The sequence below is a fragment of the Poromitra crassiceps genome, assembly GCF_964638095.1.
Source record: "Poromitra crassiceps genome assembly, chromosome: 6".
Classification (NCBI taxonomy): domain Eukaryota; kingdom Metazoa; phylum Chordata; class Actinopteri; order Beryciformes; family Melamphaidae; genus Poromitra; species Poromitra crassiceps.
This window is the reverse complement of record NC_139627.1, coordinates 30,203,952-30,224,784: the sequence shown is the minus strand read 5'-3', so window position 1 is coordinate 30,224,784 and position 20,833 is coordinate 30,203,952. Positions and strand designations below refer to the sequence as shown.

The window sequence follows — 20,833 nt, the reverse complement described above, 5'->3', positions numbered from 1 at the left end:
GCCACTTACAGTGACTGCAGCAGTAGAGTAAGCTTCACTTACTAGATCACCCAGATTACAAGCAACCAGAGTGAGACATTTTGATCTGATTTTTATGCGGTTTTGAACCCGGGTCAGCCGCGCTAAGGAGTAAAAGCCTTTGTGGTATGAGCTCTACCAGGTGAGCCACCGGCCCCTTATGCACGTATTTATTTATTACTTTTTCCCCCCACTTCCATTCCGATAGCTGAATTTGGTATCGTAATCTACCGATACTGATTCTGATACCAGAGCTGTTTTTTCTTGAATATACAGTAAAAACAAAAAATTGTCAATTGAAGAAAAAAGGGGGGGAAACAGCTTGCAAAACATGGACAAAACGAAGAGAAATGTACAAAGCAATAAAGGATATACTGTACTTATGAATCAAATCTGCACTATAGACAATGCTGCTGTAGGTAAGGGCCCTCGGCAGATGACAGTGATCTGGCCTGCTTCTGCCAGCAACTCATCTAAGGAGCTCCAGCCTCCACCTATACTGCCTCATCAATTACTATAGGTAATGAATGATCTCATAGCGTTATTTACCTGCTTCATAATATTCCACAATATTCAATCAACAATTAATAAAGTATGAAAATAACTTTTCAATGAACCCAGAATTAAAGACCCCTGCCACTTTACCACACTTGGGCCGATAACCAGAAATCCCTTTCAGAAAACAAAGTGGAACACTCCACCTCGTCACGGGGTTTTCTGGTCTAAAACAGAGCCTCGCTAGTGCAGCTCACAGAAGACCGGTTAGGTGACAATTCATTTGTGAAAAGTACATTCATAAATATACATTTAATTGCTGAGACTATTGTCTTTTTATTTCCACTGAAATGTTTTGTGTAAATGAGTAAAACTACAACGGTGTCGATATGTGTTAAAGCTGAACTCTATGAACATTACTATTGTCGGCCTCCGACATCACTTGAGAGGGAGCGAGGGAGAATGTTACTAGTAAGAGATGAAAATGTCAGAGCCTGAGTGATTTGCCCGTACAATATTTCTGTGAGAATGGCCAGAAAAGTAAATTGTTGACCACAGAAAAGTGCAATATAATAATAAAAAAACAAGCTAAGGAGAGACGTAGATGGGATGTTTTTTCTGACAGCTGGAGGAGAAGGAATGGAATTCATTGCAGAGAGTGACATTAGGCGCCTGTTGAAAAGATACATGATTGGTCTGCCCCATGTTACGGTGCTCTAACCTCAGAGTCATTGTGTCATTTCAATTTCAAAGTAATAAGTATGAAGCCCATAACCACACACATGACTGTCCAAAAGGAGCTTGCTGCAGAGGTTGTGAGCCAGTAGGTTGTGCCATGAAAATCTGTGATTACCATTTCCTTTTTTCTTGACTTTTATGTCTAAAGAATGCAGTAAAATGCATTGGCATGTCATTTTTTTAAATGGGTTTGGCTGTGTAATATTTTCTAATCCTCTAAACATGTCTGCATATGAACCGTAATGCCCTGAGTGCTCTCAGTCTCACATCCAATGGTTTGACATTGGTAGACAAAAAATGAAATGAAATATAAATAAAATAACCTTGAGGGAGTTATGATGCAATAGACCCTTTTCACGGGGGCCATTTTGTGTCGAAAAGGCAGGGTAAACACAGGTGCAAGCACTAATGCACCTGCACCTGCACTAATGAGGGTTTCCATGGAAGTTGGAAACCCTCATCATTAGTGTTTTGCTTGCACCTGTGTTTATCCTGCCTTTACGAAACAAAATGGCCCCCGTGAAAAGGGTGTATACTGACAGGTGAATTCCAAGTAAAAATATTGGCACAATAATAATACATTTCCGACATCCCAAAAATGATTTTTGTCACCCCTTCCATCACTGGAAACCAGTCAAGCAGCAACAAATTGTCTGTAGCCCCACAGACTTGTGCAAACTTGCAGATGAGTGTCATGGATGATCATGTCACTCTAGTATTGTAACTCAAGTATGGCTTATAATAGTTTGAGTCATATTAATCTCAGGTTCATAGTATGAAATGCCACTTCATGAAAACAGTTAGGGCCATCATTACTATCATTAAGTCTGGTTATTGATATTGGGATTATTAGCCATTATGTTGCAATAGCAGAGCAATTTTGTAATGTAATATTACACGTCTGAGTTTAGTGATAACAAATCATTCTTTCAAGTGTCAAAGAGGTAGGGCATGTTTGTTTCTCTTTGACCTGCTGTTTGACAACCGCCACTTAAAAAACATGAATTAAACGTTCCTCTTCCTCCTTTCCCCCTCATATTTCTGAATCAAGTCGATAATGAAAGGGAGCCCTCCTACTGCCTTTAAATTTGGCCTGGGTGAGCGGAGGTGTTGGCAGCAAAGACAGGCTTGAAAAGAACTTGAAACACTTCCAATACGAGTCTGCAGCCTTGAATTACCTGACACAGCTAAGCCAATATTGTGCTATGCTCACTTACATAATGTGTGTGTGTGTGTGTGTGTGTGTGTGTGTGTGTGTGTGTGTGTGTGTGTGTGTGTGTGTGCGCGTGTGTGCGTGTGCGCGTGCACGCATGCATGTGTGTGTGAGAGAGAGACAGAGATGGCAGACTGTGAGACAGATAATGACAGAGAGAAAAGTGTCAAGAGTTTGTTTCAATGGCAGCACAAGTGTTAGATGATCCTCACTCTCTCTCTCTCTCTCTCTGTGCCCCTCTTCCAACGTAGTCAACAGGTTTATTTGATCTCTGCCCCATCATAGTTCAAATCACAGCCTCTATTTCCTCTGCAAAAACAAGGGACAAAAAGGAGAGAGAGAGAGAGGATCAGTGCAGCAGAAGTGGAGGAGTGTTAAAAGAGGAGCTTGTTTGGAGAAGAGGGACCGAGATGAGGCAAGAGCCTGCTCTCTGACGTCAATACACCGTTCCCCGGGCGACCTGCCAGCCAGGCCTGTGTGTGTGTGTGTGTGTGTGTGTGCGCGTGCGCATGTGTGTGTGTGTGTGTGTGTGTGCGCGCATGTGTGTGTGTGTGCATGTATTTTTCCCCTTGTCATTGCCGTGGCGACAGAGACAGGCCCAGCTGCCACAACAAGATTCCGGCAGTCACCCCGACGCTCCAATTCTCTCTCCCCCTCTCTCTCTTTCTCCCCCTCTCTCCCCTCTCTCTTTCTCTCTCTCTCTCCCCCCCCTCTCTCTTTCTCTCTCTCTCTCCCCTGTCTCTCTCTCTCCCCCCCTCTCTCTTTCTCTCTCTCTCTCCCCTGTCTCTCTCTCTTTCTCCCCCTCTCTCCCCTCTCTCTCTCGTGCGCGTGCTTTGCTCCTCTTTGCTCCTTTTTCCCAGCCGTATAAATTCTAGATATATTCAGAGTTGTACAGAAAAATAAGCATACTGTATAACCTAACAGAACTCAAAATACAAGTTTGTTTTAGTGCCATGTTTACAAGTGCAGTTACCAGCAAACTTAATGCAGTGTAATACTCATATTGCTGTCATCTACTGTTTTTGTACACACACAAAAAAGCTATCTTCAACGGATCATAACTTTTTAAAGCGATGCAAGTAATGTGGTGACTGTGAAAAGCCGGCATCATACTGTTCTGTTTGTCGGGTCCTTAGCATCTCTCCTCCTCCTTAGCATCTCTCCTCCTCCATATCATCTCTCCTCCTCCCTAGCATCTCTCCTCCTCCTTAGCATCTCTCCTCCTCCATAGCATCTCTCCTCCTCCATAGCATCTATCCTCCTCTATAGCATCTCTCCTCCTCATAGCATCTCTCCTCCTTCCTAGCATCTCTCCTCCTTCCTAGCATCTCTCCTCCTCCATAGCATCTCTCCTCCTCATAGCATCTCTCCTCCTTCCTAGCATCTCTTCTCCTCCCTAGCATCTCTCCTCCTCCATAGCATCTCTCCTCCTCATAGCATCTCTCCTCCTTCCTAGCATCTCTTCTCCTCCCTAGCATCTCTCCTTCTCTATAGCATCTCTCCTCCTCCCTAGCATCTCTCCTCCTCCATAGCATCTCTCCTCCTTCCTAGCATCTCTCCTCCTCCCTAGCATCTCTCCTCCTCTATAGCATCTCTCCTCCTCCATAGCATCTCTCCTCCTCCCTAGCATCTCTCCTCCTCATAGCATCTCTCCTCCTCCATAGCATCTCTCCTCCTCCATAGCATCTCTCCTCCTCCATAGCATCTCTCCTCCTCCATAGCATCTCTCCTCCCTAGCATCTCTCCTCCTCCATAGCATCTCTCCTCCTCCATAGCATCTCTCCTCCTCCCTAGCATCTCTCCTCCTCCCTAGCATCTCTCCTCCTCCCTAGCATCTCTCCTCCTTCCTAGCATCTCTCCTCCTCCCTAGCATCTCTCCTCCTTCCTAGCATCTCTCCTCCTCCCTAGCATCTCTCCTCCTTCCTAGCATCTCTCCTGCTTCCTAGCATCTCTCCTCCTCCCTAGCATCTCTCCTCCTCCATAGCATCTCTCCTCCTCCCTAGCATCTCTCCTCCTCCATAGCATCTCCTCCTCCCTAGCATCTATCCTCCTCTATAGCATCTCTCCTCCTCCCTAGCATCTCTCCTCCTCCATAGCATCTCTCCTCCTCCCTAGCATCTCTCCTCCTCCCTAGCATCTCTCCTCCTCCATAGCATCTCTCCTCCTCCATAGCATCGCTCGTCCTCCCTAGCATCTCTCCTCCTCCATAGCATCTCTCCTCCTCCATAGCATCTCTCCTCCTCCATAGCATCTCCTCCTCCCTAGCATCTATCCTCCTCTATAGCATCTCTCCTCCTCCATAGCATCTCCTCCTCCCTAGCATCTATCCTCCTCTATAGCATCTATCCTCCTCCATAGCATCTCCTCCTCCCTAGCATCTATCCTCCTCTATAGCATCTCTCCTCCTCCCTAGCATCTCTCCTCCTCATAGCATCTCTCCTCCTCCATAGCATCTCTCCTCCTCCCTAGCATCTCTCCTCCTCCATAGCATCTCTCCTCCTCCCTAGCATCTCTCCTCCTCCCTAGCATCTCTCCTCCTCCATAGCATCTCTCCTCCTCCATAGCATCGCTCGTCCTCCCTAGCATCTCTCCTCCTCCATAGCATCTCTCCTCCTCCATAGCATCTCTCCTCCTCCATAGCATCTCCTCCTCCCTAGCATCTATCCTCCTCTATAGCATCTATCCTCCTCCATAGCATCTCCTCCTCCCTAGCATCTATCCTCCTCTATAGCATCTCTCCTCCTCCCTAGCATCTCTCCTCCTCATAGCATCTCTCCTCCTCCATAGCATCTCTCCTCCTCCCTAGCATCTCTCCTCCTTCCTAGCATCTCTCCTCCTCCATAGCATCTCTTCTCCTCCCTAGCATCTCTCCTCCTCCATAGCATCTCTTCTCCTCCCTAGGAGTCCTTCTTTGACTTCCTCAAAGCACCACAATCTTTCATGTCTCTCTCTGTTTTCCTCAGACTTTGACCATTCGTTCCGGTTCATGAGACAGCAGTGATTGATGGGCAATCACATCATCTCCATCAAAAATATCGAACATTATCTCACGCTGTTGCCTTTTGGTATCAAATGTTGTTATTATGTTGGAAATTCTCTCATACTGGTGCTCTATTTTAGCCTGGTATCAAATTTCCCATACTAGTATCAGTATTAGTCCATCTCTAATCTAGACATAATGCCATTTAGTGGACATTTTCTGTCTCCAAAAATGCCCAAAGCTCCTTACAGTTCCATGAGAGAATTCATTTTTAGCAATGGGCAGTGGTGGCCTAAAGGTTGAGAAATGAGCTTGTGACCGGAAGGTCGTTGGTTCAATCCCAGGATAAATCTGGGTGGGGAAAGTGAAAAGGCAGCGCTTGTTCCTCTCTCATTACCACCACTCAGGTGCCCTTGAGTAAGGCTGTTAACCCCAACTGCTCAAGTGGAGCTGCTCAGGGGCCAGCAGATCAGACTGTGCTTGTACTGACTGGTCAGCTGCCAGGTATGAATGTGTGCGTGAACGTAAACGTATTATTATTATATCATATAATATATCATATCATATATCATATCATATCATATTATAAATATGATCCAATCCTGGCAGCACTATGCCAATTGAGCAACCAACCTGCCCTTCTCGTCCCCTCTAGATGATGTCCAAGCCCAGCGAGCAGGTCCCGGCTGCAGGCACCGGCGGGCCCGGGCTGGGAAGGCAGCACCAGATTCATCCAGAGGAGACAGAGGAGGAGCTGAGGGAGCACCAGGGGCTCTCCCCCACCTCCTCTGCCCAGGAGGCGGAGATGCTGCGGGGGCAGCTAATCAAGCAGGAGCCCCCAGACCCCCCGGAGTATGACGATAGGGAGCAGGAGCTGCTCTTCCGACAGGTAAGGCCCTAGGGTGGTGGTGATGGTGGGGGCTAAATTAAAGGTGAGTTAATTGAAAAGCCGATTCCAAAAAGAGAGAAACTCCACATAGTTGTAAAAAGCCCACATCTGCCTGCAAGCTTCAGACTTCCACTCGTCATTTGGTCCAACCCCCCCCCCCCACGCACACACACACACACACACACACACACACACACACACACACACACACACAGCCAGCTCCTTCTGTGCTGTGGTGAGCAGTTTTTAAGCTAAATGGGTGAGAGAGATGTAACAGCAGTGACAGATGGAACTAGTGACTGCCTAAATATTACACGCTACATTCGATCTGCCTGCCTGTCTCTCTGTTCATCACTTTTCAGCACAATTTAAGCTACTTTTAAGTTTGGTTTCCATGTCACGAAAAAGACACCCACGCCATGGATCTCTCTCTCTCTCTTTCTCTCTGTGTCTCTCTCTCTGTCTCTCTCTCTCACCCACATGTACATGTACAAACACACATGCTCATACTAATCCTCCTACTAATCCAGTGTAGGCTTTCTGTGAATGGCTGTGGGCAGACTGACCACCTCCACACTACTCCCTAGCCCAGCTCCCTACCAGGAAACCACACACACACACACACACACACACACACACACACACACACACACACACACACACGCAAAATACATACACCCACATAGAGACTCACTCTTCTAATTTGCCCAAATGCTGTACTCCATGCACACATACAAAGGCCCAAACACACTTTATTTTTCTTTACACACACAGAGCCAGAACACCATGTCCTCTCCTGGCTAGCCAATCCCAGCTGTCCACTCAGCCAAATCCAATCAGGCACTCCTCTCACTGTCACAGTGGCGCCTGGAGTCCAGGCAGGAAACGACACTTATATTGACTTGGGTAGATGGTGGTACACAACTGCAGTTTTCACATACTTACTGTACAGAATGCAGATGGAGCCATCTTGAATTGCCGGCTGATCCCTGACAAGTCCATCACAGGACCCATCCAGATCCTTGACAGATTAAACAAAGATAAAACAGAAACTTTCTTTAACTTTAAACTTAACTGAATTTATCGTCACTTAGATGACCGATTTTGCCCTGTTTTTGTGTCAGCAGTTTGAGGCATCATTAGCCCAAGTTGTGAGCCTGTCCCTGTTTTAATTAAAAGAAGAAGACTATAAACAAGAAGTCAAGTCAAGAATAAAAGGGGTTTAGATTAAATGATCGATCTCATTGTACTCATTATTCTTGTCAAAAGACACTTCAAATAAAAGTACATGCTTTTACATATAAAACTCTCGTAAAAACTCTCGTAACGGACAAGCCCGTCTTTTATTGTCACACGAACACCAGAATACACAACACACTCATGCTGACAGTGGCCGGTGAAAAGTGTCCTCTGCATTTAACCCATCCAGGCATGTCCTTTCCTCCGGGGGGGCAGGCCAGGAGCAGTGGTCGCTTTCTCGTACAGCGCCCGGGGACCAACTTCGGATGTTGTCGTCACTGGTCGGATGACGATGACGATCTGATCTTCTGCATGTTTTTAGTGGGGGGGTTATATACGGAGGAACCCCCTGGGGGGTACGGGGAGAACATGCAAACTCCACACAGAGAGAAAGGCCCTTTCGACGAGATACCCCACCTGGGCAGTAGGCACTGAAGATATGGGGGGGAACACAACCACAGCGCCCACAGTGTCCCAGGCGAGAATCAAACTCAGGACCTTCTGACTATGAGGCAACAGCGCTACCGACTGCGCCACCGTACCCCCATATCATTAGTAATAACTCACTGTCTAATTACAATATCTACTATACGGTACTTTATGCAGCCTTTATTGTACAGTATGACTTCACCATTACTTTGCACGTATTCGGTGCCATCTTCTGGCTAGGGAAAGGTATTGCAATCCAAATATCAATGTGTGTGTGTGTGTGTGTGTGTGTGTGTGTGTGTGTGTGTGTGTGTGTGTGTGTGTGTGTGTGTGTGTGTGTGTGTGTGTGTGTGGGTGTGTGTGTGGGTGTGTGTGTGTGTGTGTGTGTGTGTGGGTGTGTGTGTGGGTGTGGGCAGCAGGCTCTGCTGTTAGAGCAGCAGCGGATCCACCAGCTCAGGAACTACCAAGCAACCATGGAGGTGGCCGGTCTGTCAATCAGCTTGGTTGGGCACCGCCCCCTCTCCAGGGCTCAGTCCTCTCCAGCCTCCGCCTCCTTCCCCATGGTCGTACAGGAGCCACCTGCCGTGCCCCGTTTCACTACAGGTGCGTTGAAACAAAACGTTTTTTATACGGGCCTTGTACCTGCTTATAGTGTGCGTCCCTGATGATGAAACACTCGCCCACAAACACTGAAACTTCAGAACTCTGCAGAAGGCTCTCTGACCCACCTTTTCTGGACATGCCCAAAACCGTATACTTTTTGGTGTGACATATTCAACTGGTTCTCTGACATGTACGGCTGTGTGTTTGAACCTGGTCCATTGCTCTATTTGGGCATTCTCTTTCCCTACTAAACCACAGTGTTTCTGTGCAAGGTACTATTATGTACAGCATGGTAATGGCAAAGAAGGTCATTTTAAGGCTCTGGAAGTCAGACACTGCCTCAGTTTACGACCTGGCTAATTGAGCTCACTGGTATCCTATGTTTTGTTTTCCCTGCCCTGTTTTTACTTTGTCTGCTTTTGTTTTTTGCATTACAATATGGAAAAATCTTAAAATAAAAATAAATAAATAAATCAGGCCTTCTGGAAATGCATGCAGAGAGAGAGAGAGAACTTTAATCATTGACTGTATCAATGATCGTCATGACAGAAAAGTGAAGCCAAAACATATTGATGGTGGCTGGCTGTATTGTAGGTCATTAATCCTGGCCCCTCCATGTTAGCGGATTTTGGCTTAATTTATAGCGGTAGAAAGCGCATCCATGCACATTGTCGATATATTATACAGTCAATGATTTGAATGTGTGAGTGTATAGCTATATGCATTTGTATGTGTTGTGTGTATTCCTCAGGCCTGGTGTATGACTCCCTGATGCAGAAGCACCAGTGTATGTGTGGCAACAGCACCAGCCACCCAGAGCACGCAGGCCGCATCCAGAGCATCTGGTCCCGTCTGCAGGAAACAGGCCTCAGGGCTCACTGTGAGGTAAGCCCACAGCTACACACAGCCAGTCACGGCTTCATACTGTACATATGGATGTAACCATACTTACCGGTAAATAGAGAGAGATCTATGTATGTGCAAGTGTAGATACATAGATAGATGGAGACCTACGGTAGTTATATATAGACCGTTTAACTGGAATTCTGTTGCTAGGGAATTGACCATTGGCTTGTTTGCAAACCATGTGATCATGCTGGGGGGCAACCAGCAACAGGCTACATAGGAAAGCACTAGCAAAATTGGACAAGTTGCTGGAAAAATGGCTTCTCTTCATTGTATATGGATCATATCCTATATGTTTTGCAATCTTCTGGAGATACCTGCAGCGTGGAGCGGCGTCCAGCCCTCTTGCATACTGGCTTTCCTCCATTCTCCATAGTAGCTCTGGAGGTCTGCCCTCCAACGACGTCATCGGAATCACATGGTTGCAAACAAGCTATTATCAAACACTGCAACAGAAACTAGGGCTAGGTGCAACAGAGAGCAAGATCATTTTAATCCCCTGGGGGATTCTTCTAAAAAAAGTCTGTTATTTTGTCCATCTGTTCATATTGTATTTCTTTGTGGGGACGGTTTGTGGTCAACAAGATGTGAATTCGACAATCACTTTAGTCCAATCCAAAGTGACTGGTGTCTGGTGAAATACTACCAAAAAAAACATAGACAATATTAACTATCCCTCAAACACTGCCATCAATTCAATAGAGTTTCAATGCGCTGACATGTTGTCCTCCTACAATACCAACATTTCCTCATCTTCCTTTAGAATCTTACAGCACAGTTACATGCAGTATACACATAATAACAGTGGACAAATTAAAACATACTGAGAACAACATTCACAGTTAAATGACCAGGCTAGTATGTCTTTTAATGCACATGGGAAGGCCAGAATAAAAATTGAAAGTACACAATGTGCTCAGCAACGTGCAGCATGTAAAACAACTTTCAGGACACGCATTTGTTGTTTTTGAGCAGAGAGCAAAGATACCAAAGCTCAAATATTTCAGCCTCTTTGCACTGTAGAATGGTCAGTGTAAAAAAATGTGTCTTGTACCATTATGTAAGATTAAAATTGTTTCAGAGATTAATGATGTCAAACCAAGCCACTATCCACAAAGTCCGTTTCAGCTTGAATGTGCCGTTTGTTGTCATGGCCAAAAGGGGGCAGTGTATAGCCAGTTTCTGTTGGCTCTCCTATTGATTAAAAAAGAAAAGAAAAAGAAAACATCCTCTAGCGTGACATCTTGAAAATGATACAGGATGAGTTTACCTTTCCTAAATCCAGAAGAATTTAAAGTGGACTTTTAGAAGTTGTGTTTGTTTTGTTTGGGTAGGTGAGATCATGCTGTCGGTGTGACAGTATTAGACCTGTTTGCTCTTGTTGTGCTGTGACTGATTGCCCTGGGAGCGATGGCGTTGTCTGATAGATATGTAGTGGCGAAGAACAAACAATCATCATTTTATCTTGGCTTTGCACATGTGCTACAGCATATTTGTTTGTGCTGCGTGCCAGCACAAAACACACCACACGCACACGCCAAGAGCATTCACCTCCTCACTCGTCTCCCAAGTGCTCTAAATACAGTATAATAGCCAGCAATGAGACTTGATCTTTCTTGCATCATACTGCTTGTGTGTGTGTGTGTGTGTGTGTGTGTGTGTGTGTGTGTGTGTGTGTGTTTTCTCTCCCTGATCTCCGCATAAGCCTAGTTGTATAACTGTAGTTACACTGTAGTCAAGTAAGAGCAAGTCCCCAGATCATTTAGCTGTGTACCTTCTCTGTCCTGTCTTAGATACTCTCTCTTTCTCTCTCTCTCTCTCTCTCTCTCTCTCTCTCTCTCTCTCTCTCTCTCTCCCCCCCCCCCCCCCTCTCTCTCTCTCTCTCTCCCCCCCTCGCTCTCTCTGTCTCCCCCCCCCCCCTCTCTCTCTCTCTCTCTCTCTCTCTCTCCCCCCCTCTCTCTCTCTCTCTCTAGTGGTATCAGGGTCAGTTGTAGTCGGCCTGTGTCTAATCATGATAATAAGAGCCTTACTTTACTACCGTAGAGACTGCTGCCACCTGGCCATTTCTCTCTCTCTCTCTGCCTTTGGTTAACACACACACAGACACCTTTGGACCTCCCTTTATGTACTACGACTCCCTGATTGCAGCAGGTGTTGCCCCTAACTTCTCACCACCTACTCTCACCCTCTCCTGAATATGGCAATTTGGATGGTTAATTGGGGGGGAAGGGGGGGTAGCTGTAGGTCAAAATTTGGACTTGGTAGTTTGTTTCTCTCTTTCTTTATCTGTCTCCCTTTTTTTAAATCCCTATGCTTTCCTCTTTCCAGTGTATCCGTGGTAGGAAGGCATCTCTGGAGGAGTTACAGACAGTCCACTCTGAGGCCCACGTCCTGCTGTACGGAACCAACCCACTGCGGCAGAAACTAGACTGTATGACACACACACACACACACACACACACACACACACACACACACACACACACACAACTTCCAAAGTTGAGCTGATCCAGCAGATTTCCTCTTAGTTATTTTCACCTTAGTGAATCTGGCCTCTAGCCGTGCTACAGGTCAACTGCTCATCACACAGCAGTGATTAGCCTTATTAGCTGCATTGCCTGGCCATTGTGCAGATGTAGTATTTAATTTGTATGAGTTGACAATGATACAGGTTTTTCTTAGCCTGATATCAGGCTGAATTGTCAACTCGTTACACTTATTTCCACCTTCTAGTCTGAGATTGCACTCAGTTTAACACATTTCTATGAGGGGAGGCCCCCACTGTGAATTCCATTTACCCTAAGCAATCACCAGAGACCTGAATCTCCCCTTTGAATAAATGCCTTCCATGCAGTGTGCCATTGGGATTTCAAAGTAATATATGAAGAGTTTGTTTGCAAAAACAGGTATCTCGGTTTGGATTTTTTATCATTTTATATATTGATGTATTTATACTGTAATTTATTTATTTTTGGGAAATTTGAATTGTCAATCATAACTAAAACATATTCATCTGATAATTTTCACATAGATCACCTCAATAATGTTTTCTATGTGCACTCCAGGGAGTATCAAACAGATGTTGTTTGTTCATTTTAAGAATGGCGTTTACCTGTTTTTGCAAATGAACTCTTATGCTTTTAATCAATTTAAAACAGCCCTGATAGCCTCCTCGGCACACTTCCTATGGGCGCACTTGACAACCGCGAGTCGTTAGTCCCCCTCGGCTCTGATTGGTGAATCGCTGGTGAAACGCGGATTCAAGGTTTTTCTCACTAAACAAGACTAGCCAAGCCTAGTTAAGCCGGACATGGACTGCTGCCGCTGCTGCTCAACACTCACACATGCGTGTTTCAACAATGGGGAAGTCAGTCAGTCAGTAAGCCCCGCAGACATTTCTTGGCCAGCCCGTTCCGGGTTCGGCAAAAAAGGAAAAAAAAAAAGCCCAATTGTGGCCGCTGCCATCTTGGTTTCCACACAGCTCGCGCGAGACCAGGGGTTCCCACAGAGCCGCAGCTCCACCTGCTATTGGTCCGTGATCGGGGAGCTACACATTCACTGGACAGGCAACCTGTCAATCACGCCCAAAACATAGTATTTTCTATCGTCTATTTTATATATCTATATCGTCTATATAATTATATATAAACCAAACCCGTTTTTTTAACCAGGCTGTAAACATGTTCAATCCTGTTGTAAAGACAGGCATTTTAACATCAGGGTCTATTAGCCTATTTCACATCCCACCCAAATCAGCCATTTTGTGTCTAAAAGGCAGGAAGTAAAGCAAGGAAGATCCAGTTTGCTGTTACTCCACTGCAGGGAAACATCCCATTTATATCAGTGCCTGCATCAAATTTTTATATTTTTATAATACAAATTTGTATTACTTCCTGCATTTTAGACCGAAATGGCTGATTTGGGTGGGATGTGAAATAGGTGTATGGGGATTGACTCGCTTTCTTGCTGTCTTTCCCCTCTGTTTCTTTCTATCCTCTATGTGCGATCTTATCTCAATGAGGACAACAAGAATGCATGTAAAATGCCAGGTGTAAATGCAAAGGCAAGATCGGATTGTTTATTATCTGGATAACGTATCCGGATACAGATCACATTTTAATACTGGGTGTAAATGCGGTCTAAGATTCAGTGCAAAGGTGCAGTGCAAAACAGACAGGAGACTATACTGTACATAGCACTAGCAGGCTAAATGTAAATCTATTGTGCTGGTCTCCTCATTCTCTTGTCCTTGATATTTAACTCCCACAGTCCCCTTCTAGCTCAACTTGTGAATACCATGAATCCACAGCATCTGTTAAAGGAATCTGCTTTAATGCTTAAGCCATGTCATAACGAAGAGTCCAATCTAATAAAGTAGGGGAGGTGAGGGCCCGCTGAAACGGGGTGTTAACCTGAATGTCCCACAGGCTGCTGAGTCACTTAGGCCTGGCCTTTGGTGGCTTAAGGTACAGGTGTACGTGTGTGTGTGTGTGTGTGTGTGTGTGTGTGTGTGTGTGTGTGTGTGTGTGTGTGTGTGTGTGTGTGTGTGTGTGTGTGTGTGTGTGTGTGTGTGTGTGTGTGTGTGTGTGTGTGTGTGTGTGTGTGTGTGTGTGTGTGTGTGTGTGTGTGCAAGGGACAAACCCCAGTGACCATCTTGGCTTTCATTCCAGTGGAGACATGAATTCCCCTTACAGTCCAGTCTTTTTACCAGACATACACTCCTGTGTGAGGCAGGCAGACAGGTCCAGTCTTTTTACCAGACAGACTCTCCTGTGTGAGGCAGGCAGACAGGTCCAGTCTTTTTACCAGACAGACTCTCCTGTGTGAGGCAGGCAGACAGGTCCAGTCTTTTTACCAGACACTCCTGTGTGAGGCAGGCAGACAGGTCCAGTCTTTTTTTTTTTTTTTTACCAGACAGACACTCCTGTGTGAGGCAGGCAGAGAGGCAGACAGGTCCAGTCCTTTTACCAGACACTCCTGTGTGAGGCAGGCAGACAGACAGGTCCAGTCTTTTTACCAGACAGACACTCCTGTGTGAGGCAGGCAGACAGACAGGTCCAAGTCAAGTCAAGTCAAGTCAAATTTATTTATATAGCACATTTACACAACCAAAGTTGACCAAAGTGCTGAACAGGCAAATATCAAACACACAGACAGCTGATACAGTAGAAAATAAAAGAAGAAAACACATAGCAATATACGTAATAGGCACAATCTTAACCCGAATTGAAGGCTAATTTAAATAGATGGGTCTTAAGCAATGACTTAAAAATTCCAAGGCTTTGCGCAGTCCTTATATGGATGGGTAGGCTGTTCCACAATTTGGGGGCAGCTACCGCAAAGGCTCGGTCGCCTCTGTTTTTTAGTCTAGATCTCGGGACATCCAAGAGCACCTGGTTAGATGACCTCAGAGCTCTAGTTGGAGTGTGAAGGTCCAGTCTTTTTACCAGACATACACTCATGTGTGAAGCAGACAGACAGGTCCAGTCTTTTTACCAGACAGACACTCCTGTGTGAGGCAGGCAGACAGGTCCAGTCTTTTTCTTTTCTTTTTACCAGACAGACTCTCCTGTGTGAGGCAGGCAGACAGGTCCAGTCTTTTTCTTTTCTTTTTACCAGACAGACTCTCCTGTGTGAGGCAGACAGACAGGTCCAGTCTTTTTTTTTTTACCAGACAGACACTCCTGTGTGAGGCAGGCAGACAGGTCCAGTCTTTTTCTTTTTTTTTACCAGACAGACTCTCCTGTGTGAGGCAGGCAGACAGGTCCAGTCTTTTTCTTTTCTTTTTACCAGACAGACTCTCCTGTGTGAGGCAGGCAGACAGGTCCAGTCTTTACCAGACAGACTCTCCTTTATGAGGCAGGCAGACAGGTCCAGTCTTTTTTTTTTACCAGACAGACACTCCTGTGTGAGGCAGGGAGACAGGTCCAGTCTTTTTTTTACCAGACAGACACTCCTGTGTAAGGCAGGCAGACAGGTCCAGTCTTTTTTTTTTTACCAGACAGACACTCCTGTGTGAGGCAGACAGACAGGTCCAGTCTTTTTTTTACCAGACAGACTCTCCTGTGTGAGGCAGGCAGACAGGTCCAGTCTTTTTTTTTTTTACCAGACAGACACTCCTGTGTGTGGCAGGCAGACAGGTCCAGTCTTTTTTTTTTTACCAGACAGACTCTCCTGTATGAGGCAGACAGACAGGTCCAGTCTTTTTTACCAGACAGACTCTCCTGTATGAGGCAGACAGACAGGTCCAGTCTTTTTTACCAGACAGACTCTCCTGTGTGAGGCAGGCAGACAGGTCCAGTCTTTTTTTTTTTACCAGACAGACACTCCTGTGTGAGGCAGGGAGACAGGTCCAGTCTTTTTTTTACCAGACAGACACTCCTGTGTAAGGCAGGCAGACAGGTCCAGTCTTTTTTTTTTACCAGACAGACACTCCTGTGTGAGGCAGGCAGACAGGTCCAGTCTTTTTTTACCAGACAGACTCTCCTGTATGAGGCAGGCAGACAGGTCCAGTATTTTTACCAGACAGACACTCCTGTGTGTGTGAGGCAGGCAGACAGGTCCAGTCTTTTTTTTACCAGACAGACACTCCTGTGTAAGGCAGGCAGACAGGTCCAGTCTTTTTTTTTACCAGACAGACACTCCTGTGTAAGGCAGGCAGACAGGTCCAGTATTTTTTTTACCAGACATACACTCCTGTGTGAAGCAGACAGACAGGTCCAGTCTTTTTTTTTTACCAGACAGACTCTCCTGTATGAGGCAGGCAGACAGGTCCAGTCTTTTTTTACCAGACAGACTCTCCTGTATGAGGCAGACAGACAGGTCCAGTCTTTTTTACCAGACAGACTCTCCTGTATGAGGCAGGCAGACAGGTCCAGTCTTTTTTTTTTACCAGACAGACACTCCTGTGTGAGGCAGGGAGACAGGTCCAGTCTTTTTTTTTACCAGACAGACACTCCTGTGTAAGGCAGGCAGACAGGTCCAGTCTTTTTTTTTACCAGACAGACACTCCTGTGTAAGGCAGACAGACAGGTCCAGTCTTTTTTTTACCAGACAGACTCTCCTGTATGAGGCAGGCAGACAGGTCCAGTCTTTTTTTACCAGACAGACTCTCCTGTATGAGGCAGGCAGACAGGTCCAGTATTTTTACCAGACAGACACTCCTGTGTGTGTGAGGCAGGCAGACAGGTCCAGTCTTTTTTTTTATCAGACAGACACTCCTGTGTAAGGCAGGCAGACAGGTCCAGTCTTTTTTTTTACCAGACAGACACTCCTGTGTAAGGCAGGCAGACAGGTCCAGTATTTTTTTTACCAGACATACACACCTGTGTGAAGCAGACAGACAGGTCCAGTCTTTTTTTTTTTACCAGACAGACACTCCTGTATGAGGCAGACAGACAGGTCCAGTCTTTTTTTTTTACCAGACAGACTCTCCTGTATGAGGCAGACAGACAGGTCCAGTCTTTTTTACCAGACAGACTCGCCTGTATGAGGCACGCAGACAGGTCCAGTCTTTTTACCAGACTCTCCTGTGTGAGGCAGGCAGACAGGTCCAGTCTTTTTTACCAGACAGACTCTCCTGTGTGAGGCAGGCAGACAGGTCGAGTCTTTTTACCAGACTCTCCTGTGTGAGGCAGGCAGACAGCCAGGTCCATTATTTTTACCAGACACTCCTGTGTAAGACAGACAGACAGGTCCAGTCTTTTTTTTTTTTACCAGACACACTCCTGAGTCCTGTATGAGGCAGACAGACAGGTCCAGTCTTTTTTTTTTACCAGACAGACACTCCTGTATGAGGCAGACAGACAGGTCCAGTCTTTTTTTTTTACCAGACAGACACTCCTGTATGAGGCAGACAGACAGGTCCAGTCTTTTTTTTTTACCAGACAGATGCTCCTGTGTGAGGCAGACAGACAGGTGTGAGGCAGGCAGACAGGTGGGAGCACATGCACTGAGAAATTACAATGGAGAAGTAAGTGGAAAAGCAAACTGTTGTAGAACCCAGTGTTTACTACTCTAATTCATAACTAATTTTCAGGACTCGTGGCATGACTTGGACTTGACTGATGACTCGGACTTGGACTTGGACTCGAGCATTCATGCATTCGGAGTCGGAAGTTGGAGACGAGGACTCTGACCTCTGACTTGTTAATTGATTGTTGTTGTTTTTTGTAATAGCTAGGCCCTAATAATTTGGCATAAGATATTGATAGTTATATAATACAATGACATTCTTCAATTTTGTGCAAGGGCAGGCACGTCTGTTCCACCTACATGTGGATTCATGCTCATGTTCAGTAACTCTGGACTTGGACTCAGGTAAGGGGGACTCGACTCAGAATCGACTGTTCTTTGGTGACTCGGACTTGAACACTACAGACTCGATACTCGGCTCGGACTCTCGATACAATGACTTGACTACAACACTGGTAGAACCACTACCCAATAGAGATACACATATTCCTAACATAGACATATTCTGAATACGAAATTAATTCTGTTACCCCATTAGTAGCTATTTTTACTTTTTAATTTATTATTTTTCCCCTAAGACAAACTGAAACCTGCTGTCAGCATGCCAAGGAGAAAAAGTAATGTATTTTTTTTAACATGTATTTAATTAGTTTAGTTAGCATTCCAGTAACGTGTGCTATTTGCTGGGCACTGATCCAAACTGCCGTACACAACCGCATACATTTTTAGCTTGAGTGGCCCAGTGGGAATTGCACCCCTAACCCTGGCAGTATGAGTGCGCCATTGAGCTTCACATGTTGACTGCTGTCATCTTGAAGCTTTGCATTCCAGTATTTCCAATTCAGTAAAGTGTAACGAGGGTCAGGAATTGAGGAAGATGGGCATCTGGGTAGTCTAGAGGTAAAAGCACTCAGCTACCACCGCAGAGACCCGAGTTCAATTCCCGGCAGTGGTGCTTCCGGCTTGGTCAGACGTTTACAGACACAATTGGCCATGTCTGCGGGTGGGAAGCCAGATTAAGGGTACAGTATGAGTCCTGGTCGTTGCACTAGTGCCTCCACTGGTCGGTCAGGCACCTGTTGGGACGATTAGTGTGAGCCTCCCACATGCTACATCCTGCCGTGAAACTCCTGTGTCAGGTGAAAAGAAGTGGCTTGGGGACTGCACATGTATCAGAGGAAGCATGTGCTAGTCTCCAACTCTTTGACCGGGACAGCACAGGGGATTGTTATTAATAGGTGAATTGGAATTTTTATTTGCATTTTTGAATTGAAGCCATTGTAACTACAAGCCAATTGGCATTCAGCAAACTGGCAAAGATGAGACACAAATCTCTCGCTGGCCTAGTATAGAGTCATTTGTGTTCTTCACCTAGCCCAATTAAAGCATGCCCCTGTGTACTCCTGCTGTTGGAACAGTTCACCGAGTCAAACGCTCGGGTTCAGAGGTCACAGCGCCCGCCGTACCGTGTGAGTCCACAAGGTCACCGCCTCACCTCTCTCTTTCTCTCTGTCTCTCTCAGGTTCAGTGAGTCCCATGTTTGTGAGGCTGCCATGTGGAGGGGTAGGGGTAAGTCACTTTTCACTCCCTCTCATAAAGCTTTTTCTCTTTCTTTAATGCCACTATCTGTCATGTGTCTGCCTCATATCCCTTGATTATGTCATACTCATTATCAGTCATGTTGTTTTGTTCGGTGGGACAATGGTGGGAAAAGATGGTTACATTTTATGACATTGTAAGTGTTGATCTAATCAAAACCCAAACGGTGTTGTTCCGTCTCATTTTCCTAATGTAACAAATGAACCTTGTTTCAGCATCATCAAATAGTAACGCCCCCCCCTCGCTCTCTCTGCCTCTCTATTCCTGCCTAAATAATGGTGCCATTTGTTCTCGCACTACCAAACGCACACACACACACACACACACACACACACACACACACACAAACATCGCCGCTCAACCTCCAGAGGCAACAAAAGCTGTTGCTCGGCTTTCGGCCGTTGGTAATTATATCCAGATGTTTTCACTAAACAAGCTGTGTGTGTGTGTGTGTGTGTGTGTGTGTGTGTGTGTGTGTGTGTGTGTGTGTGTGTGTGTGTGTGTGTGTGTGCGTGCGTGCGTGCGTGCGTGCGTGGCGGGAGGTGTGTGGGTGAGTGTGTGGTGGGAGGTATGTTTGTGTGTGTGTGTTTGAGGATGTTTGTATGCTCAGGCCAATGATGATTGAGACATTCAGTTGGAAGTGTTGTCTTTTAAAAGGGATAAGGCTAAAACAATCCGACGTGTGTGTGTGTGTGTGTTCGAGCTGGGCTACCCGACCCGAGCCCGGACAAAAAAAATTAAGTGATGTTCGGGCCAGGCTTGATAACATTGTTCAGTCACTGTAGTGTGTTAAGTTGTTTTTGGCTTCACAACATGCTGTCTGTGTGCTGTTGGAGTGTTAGTTTACTATGTTACTGACAGCACTTGAAGGCAAAACCAGTGTTGCGCAACACATGAAGTGAAACTAGGATGGAGATACACGTGAAAGAAAACGCTAATCGAGGAAGTTTAACTAACGTTACCAAAAACAATGCAGGGAAATCAATGGTATGGAAGCATTTTCACGATGTTTGGATTATGTGTTATGAGTTCTGTTTACAACGGCTACAGCAGTCTTCACTTGAACTGAAGCAGTTCCATCTGAGTTCAAGTGATAGGCTATTGGAAATAGACTCATCAATGGTAAGACTGAAATTGTATTATATTTATTCCGATTACGTGCATAATGAGTGTGTGTGACTGTTTAATCAGCACCTGTTGTGGTGTGTGTAGTGTTTTTGCACTTTCTTTGGTGTAGTGTTGTGTTTGGGATACGGCTATCTTCAGGCCGGTCGCCTATTTGCTGTAGTTGATAGAATTTCGTTGGTCATATTGCAACGTTATCTTATTTGCAAGTGCACTGCTGCAGTGCCAAATGGCCCATTTAGTGTATCCATGGCATCTATTAATTTGCTAAAGCCAATTGTTTACAAAATATTCTAAGTGCACCTGATTGGTGCCAATTCATTGTCTAATCACTGCATGTCTGTTCAGCTCGGGTAAAATAATAATAAAAATAAAAATCAGGCTGCATTCGGGCTCAGACAGAATCAACTGAAGGCTTGTTGGACTCGGTCCTGGCTCGACTATTACTGTGTCGGGCTCGGTCGGGTTAGGACAGAAAAATGTGGCCCGAGCCGACCTCCAGTGTGCGTGCGTGCGTGCGTGCGTGTGTGTTCTCCCTTGTCCTTGCACACTTGCATTGCCTCTCACTTGCTTGTTCTCCCTCTCTAACCCTTCTGCATGTCCTATATCACACCCTCCAGTTTCT

The 20,833-nt window shown here is 45.7% G+C and overlaps 1 protein-coding gene across 1 annotated transcript in view; it reads left to right on the top strand.

Annotated features, from left to right (window-relative positions):
- Positions 1-20,833, top strand: part of LOC310778945 (histone deacetylase 4-like) — a gene marked incomplete at both ends in the record, with an annotated part of 250,667 nt that overhangs the window by 157,855 nt on the left and 71,979 nt on the right. The window contains 5 exons of the mRNA XM_083639417.1: positions 6,100-6,333; positions 8,418-8,604; positions 9,356-9,489; positions 11,839-11,941; positions 19,007-19,053. Of these exons, the coding sequence (XP_083495543.1) occupies positions 6,100-6,333; positions 8,418-8,604; positions 9,356-9,489; positions 11,839-11,941; positions 19,007-19,053 (705 nt within the window). The remainder of the gene's footprint in view (positions 1-6,099; positions 6,334-8,417; positions 8,605-9,355; positions 9,490-11,838; positions 11,942-19,006; positions 19,054-20,833) is intronic.